This window comes from Idiotropiscis lumnitzeri, chromosome 4 (assembly GCF_059441095.1).
Source record: "Idiotropiscis lumnitzeri isolate Australia: NSW breed Sydney's pygmy pipehorse chromosome 4, RoL_Ilum_1.0, whole genome shotgun sequence".
In the NCBI taxonomy this organism is placed as follows: Eukaryota; Metazoa; Chordata; class Actinopteri; order Syngnathiformes; family Syngnathidae; genus Idiotropiscis; species Idiotropiscis lumnitzeri.
Window position 1 is genome coordinate 27334093 of NC_142394.1, and position 5606 is coordinate 27339698.

The following is a 5606-nucleotide window of genomic DNA, read 5'->3' on the forward strand; positions in this document are numbered from 1 at the left end:
TGTAAGGTGGACGTGCTATGTAGTTGTCCACCATGACGTAAGTCGATCTTTGATAACAGCGTTTCTCTGAAGTCAACCTCTAAAAATATTTTTTCAACAGTACACGCTTATATTGAAAGAAAAAAAAAACTGTACATGGTGTTCTTCAAGAACCACTAGAGGGAGTTCACGAGCCACACTCTTTTAAAACGTCAGATTGTCAACTTGATAAAATGAGTTCAACATACACAAATATTGGTTTTTGTTTTTTTTATTGTGGCACTACAAACAGACATTTTACTTGGACTTCTGGCTCTGTGCTTGCGCCTTGAGCACCTTGACGACGATCTTCTGTTCCTCAATCAGGAACGCGCGCTTGATCCTACAAAAAGGGGAGATTTATTTTTCAATTAAAACATAAGGGAGATTGATCCCTGCCCCCCCCCTTCAAAGCTGTGCTCTTTTTTTTTTTTTACCTGTCACGCACACACTTGGCGCACATGGCGCCTCCGTAAGCCCTGCTGACGTGCTTCTTGGTCTTGGAGAGCCTCATGAGAACCTGAGGTCTCACAGCCCGGATCTGGGAAGCACATGCAAACAAATAAGCATCCGCACAAGTTATGTTGAAGCTCTGGCATGCTCCCTTCCACTTACTCCACGAAGTCTTCCAGGGCAGATGCCACACGCTGATTTGGGGGCCTTGCCCCTCTTCTTGGTGTACAGGTAAACGATGCGGTTACCAGGCGTCCGGGACCTGAAAGACATGGCAGTCGGGCGTGACACAGCTGCACAAGCGGCCGCAAACACTCCAGCGCTGATGGGCACCTACAATCTGGTTTTGTTGGACGCCGTGTTGTAGGACAGCCTACGTCGGTAAGTCAGGCGCTGCACCATTTTTGAACTGCCAAAACAAAACACTGGTGTTAGCCCGTTGGTCTGCCTAACGAATATCACACAAACAACCACGGGAACGAGCACCGGAATGAATAATTCCGAACAAGACAAAAGCGATTTGATACGTTTTCTCCAGAGTTGGTTTGTGGCTACAGCGAACGCTCAATGATGTGAACCGGCAGCGGCCTTATTGTTTTACTTTGACAATAAACCTTCCAAGGCGCCGATAGAAAAATGATTACACAAACGAGGAGGTCAAGATGTCCTTATTATCACTGTGTCGTGAAATTGATTGTAAACATATATGTGCGGGCGGATTAAACTGGATTCGCAAACGGCGATCTAACAGGAATTTCCATAGCCGCCATACCTGCTATCGCCGTGACCGGAAGAGGAAGCACGAAGGCGGATGTGGAAGGTTTAAAGTCCTCCATGCCGGTTGTTGCCCCGCCCTCTACTGGAGATGACAATGTACTGCATGTTTTTTTTTTTGTTTTTTTTTTCGGACGCTTGTGTAAAAACACTTAGAAAACGTATATAAAATAAACGTACACCCTCTGAAATATAAATCGTTAGGATAGTTGCTCTTGATTATATACAATATGCATTTGCTAACTTTGGCTCAGGCTTTGCCACAAAAAACTCATTAAAAACAAATTTTTGTGTTTTATCAGATTGGGGTGGTTTTTAACTTCAAAACAATGTTTTTCTGGCATTCGCTATGAGTCATTCTTGAAGCTGATAACATCAAATAATTCACGCCAGTGGATAGGAATATTTCGCTTTTTTAAAATCTGTTTCTGTCAAAGTAGAGATGAAAACAACCAATTATATTTTGTTAACATTTAATAAGGGATATTTTTTAATTATCACATTTGGATCCACTACTAGCATTTTAAAGAGAAATAGTATCCATATAGTGAATGTGCATATTCATATTTTAGATGTCATGAAGTGGGAAGATGGCGCACAGCACACGTTTGAAAACAAAAAAGACAATTAGGCATTTGTCACAGTCATCCGACAGATGGAGACCTTGGCAAACTTTTCATGTGGAACATTTCCACATGCAAGTTCAGTGATGACTCTGACGACGACAATGTCCTCTTAAAGTCAAAGGAAAAGGATCATATTTGCAACCACGCTTATTCTAAACACTGCACTGTGATTGTTTCATAATCATGGTCTCCAGTCAGGGCTGTCAAATTCACTTTTACTTTATTTTTTCCAGAAGAAATATCACGGCTCAGGTTTCCTTCAGAGTGTTGTAAAATTATAAATATGTAATAACCTCACCATCTAATTGCGAATACAGAATTGTCCCTGCATGATTATGTATTTCATTTCTCCTGGGCCATTTCATGTAATCTGCTGAGATTTAAACCCGCTGCTCCCGTTTAATAATTCTACTGTGATTAGAATAGAATCACAGCTCACGCTTTTGCCTTCCCAATGACATTGAAGTGTGAAATAATTGTCAAGCGGAGCCCCGCCCATTTCCTTCACCTGACAGTTTGTCACCTGAGCTCGCTCATCCCTGAGTATTTGTACTCTGTTACTTGGCTTCTTCCGTCCGACTTGCGCCAGCAGGACGGTTAACCTCGGGATTCACCTTATCATCCTCCCTATGTCAATTTCTTTTTGCCCCGCACAAGACCCGCAAAGCTTCCCGAGTGTCCCTCGGCACATCTGGCCTCTCTTTTGTCTCCCGCCCACGGAAAGCCATGAAATATTAAGCGGCCGTATTCGGCTGCCAAAGGTTAGGCGGTGTCCTTCCCGTTTTATTGCGAGATCAAGCCAGTGGATCAATACGCTGCTTCTTTTTTTTTTTTGTCTGCTTTGTCCTGCAATCTGCCAGCAAGCGGACGCTCGTCGCGTGTCGGGAGGGAACCCCCGTATTTGGCAAAATTCACCGTTCGTGACATGCAGATCACAGAATCCTCTGGTGTATTGCGGCAACGTGATGAAGCTCCCCCTAGTGGCATGAACGGTAAAGTAAGTTTGTGTGTGTGTAAAATAAACTCAGCAGCATTTGTGTTGGAAAAGGCGCATTCAGAATTAGAAGAAAAGTCTTCCATATCCAAAAATGGAATAAGCATCTTATGAAATCACAAAATTTCATTTTGGGCACAAAATACTCAGGAGGTTTTGGCAGTACGAGAAAAATTGGCGTACATTCATCATTCTGCCTGCAGTATTTGTGAAATCCAAGTCGGATCTCACTTTCAGCTGCTTTCTAATCAGCTCCAGTGCATGGAGTAGCCATCAAACCTCCTCGACGATTATCAATTGATTAATCTCCCTCGGCGCAACCCAACCAATTTATCTCTCCACTTTCCCTTTTCCGCGCTCTTTAAATATTCGCCGGCATTGGCGATACATTCACAAAGCCATTATAAGAGCCTCGCTGGTTGATTGGTTTTCCCCGAATCCCGCCGGTTGCCTTTTCGTTGTGCTGACTGCATTCCGCCGGCCGTCAAGCGGCACAGCCCCGCGCCTGTGATTGGAAGCTTCCAGCATTTCACCCGTGAGAGAAGCGTCGCATGTGACCGAAACGCGTGATTGATAGACCTTTACAATCACGCTAGCTCGATAGCTCGCCGAGCTCGCTCAATTGTCCTTCCCCGTTCACTGGAAAAACTCGCTTGCTTATCATCGCTCTATCTGCCCCCCCGATGCCCCTGCCCCAATGCTGACAAATCCATACAACTATGTGGAGCACAAAGGCTCGGATTTAGCCGCCGGGCCCGAGCGTGGGGTGGGCTCGGGTTGTGCCGCTTCCGAAGGGGGGGGGGGTGCGGCAGGCCCGGCGTGGAAATTTCTCTTGTTTTTGTCGAATCAAAATCAAAACACCCACTGTCCCCATCCCCTCCTTCATGGCCCACGTGTGACCAGTCAACACTTTTATGCTGGAAAGGCAGCCAGACCCCCGAGCGCTATTGTTGAGGGGGGGGTGAAAAGAGCTGACGGCCTGGAGAGATCTGGTTCGATGAGAAAACTATCGACGGACATCATCGGGGAGAGCTGGCGTGAGGACCGTGCACGCTGATTAGATGGACTTTTCCGGGAGGGGGGGGGGGCATCTTTTAGTGCATTTTAATGACGAGGCCGGCGATCGCTCACATGAGAACGTCGCCTCTCATGTCCACTCAGCAGTCCATTTAATCGCATTGAAAAGATGATGAGACTTGCCGGCGAGGGGCCTCCGAGGGGCTCCTCGAGGCCTCGTGCAAACTTTCATGAAAGAATTGACGCTTGTTAAATGTCCGCGTCCGTTTCGTTTTGGTCCTAAACATATTTTGAGTTTTTCAATGAATAATAAAATGTCGTCCTTTAATGTGATCTGTCTGTGTGTTTCCTGTTAGGTAACAGAAGGCCGGTCGGGAGGAGTTTGGGGGGGGGGGGGTCAATCAATAAGGTCAGTGAATCGTGATTTATTGTATGTGCTGTTGCAGGACGTCACTTGTGCTTCCGGTGGACAAATTGTAAGCACTTTCTTCCACCCACAAGTACCCGGGCACCTGCTTATTGATTCCACACATTCTTTTAGCGTAGCTTTAAATAGCCAGCGGGACTGTTTTGTCCCTTGATGCTTTTCACTGGCGTTGCACCACCACTGGAAGCACACAAGTGCCCTGCAGTCTGCTAATTCACCGTTTGGCTTACTTTCTGTAATATAGTGACGATCCAGCTACAAGACTGAAAATTGTGCTCAGTACATTTTCTTGTGTTTGTGGCTTCCAAAAACCCCCCAAAAAACCACTGATAATCATTCAATTAATATTTTGCACTAAATAAAATGGGCGTGGGGGAATCCTGTAAAAACTGGGGAAATAAACGAAAATTTATATATTGAAAAAATCTTCAAAAGAAAAAAAATCAGCAAATATGCTGGCTTTGACTGTAGTTTTAAGTTGTAATATCACCTCTCACCACTAGATAGCAGGCATGTCTTAGTTGTGCTTACACAGGGTCTTATACTGCCCTAATGTTTTTTTTTTTTCATATTTGAAATGATATGCATGACAGACGGAAGCTCAATAATATAAACTTATATAAAATAAGTGAGTTGATTGTGAGTGAAAAAGCATACAAAATGAGTTCTTGCTCTTAATGTCGGTTGCTTCTTCAGCAGTTTTGTGCTGTCCTTGTATGGTCTATTCTGATGTCATCAGTGGATAGATGAGGTAATAGTGTGAAGTACCGGCTCTTTTATACATGCATCGAGAAATGTGCTATCAAAAATAAAATGTGATAAGAGCATATATTTTGTCCATATGAATTTTTTCATCCATAGCACTGATGAAAAATTGTCCCCCCCCCCCCATCACCGATCGAGTGTTCACTGCTGCAGTTGGTGAAAGAAATGCGAGGATGCCGAATCTCCTCCCACCGCGTCTTGCGTGTAACCTTGAAATGACCTTTATGCCGGCTGGCCCATCAATCAGCCTCCCGTCTGAAGCACGGCCACCTGTTCGTGCAGGACGCCAGGCCCGAGGAGGGGGGAGAGGGGAGAAATCGAGTAGCAAAGCTGTCATTGCTCAGTAACCACGGTAACATGCAGCATCACCAAAAGCCCCACGCATGCAGCAGCTTGAACCAGGCAAGAGGGCGAGGAAAAAGGGGGGGGGGTGCTCTTTACCTGACTTTATTCATTTAGATCACGTGATCAGCCCAGCTAAGCACGTCACTTGGCTACATTTGCCAAGATTTTCCTTTTTTTTTCTTCTTTT

The 5606-nt window shown here is 45.1% G+C and overlaps 1 protein-coding gene across 1 annotated transcript; it reads right to left on the bottom strand.

Annotated features, from left to right (window-relative positions):
* Positions 1–234: 234 nt before the first annotated feature.
* rpl34 (ribosomal protein L34) lies at positions 235–1330 on the bottom strand. Its single transcript, XM_088292577.1, has 5 exons — positions 1244–1330; positions 809–880; positions 634–733; positions 456–559; positions 235–361 (listed from the first exon to the last, which is right to left on the bottom strand). The coding sequence occupies exons 2-5, from the start codon at positions 871–873 to the stop codon at positions 277–279; spliced, it is 354 nt and encodes a 117-aa protein (XP_088148703.1). The 5' UTR covers positions 874–880; positions 1244–1330; the 3' UTR covers positions 235–276.
* Positions 1331–5606: the final 4276 nt, after the last annotated feature.

Coding starts and splice junctions, on each gene's coding strand:
- rpl34 (XM_088292577.1), bottom strand. CDS start 873: ATGGTGCAGCGCCTGACTTACCGACGTAGGCTGTCCTACAACACGGCG. Junction 734..808: donor GCGTCCAACAAAACCAGATT/GTAGGTGCCCAT, acceptor CATGTCTTTCAG/GTCCCGGACGCCTGGTAACC. Junction 362..455: donor GCCAAGTGTGTGCGTGACAG/GTAAAAAAAAAA, acceptor CCCTTTTTGTAG/GATCAAGCGCGCGTTCCTGA.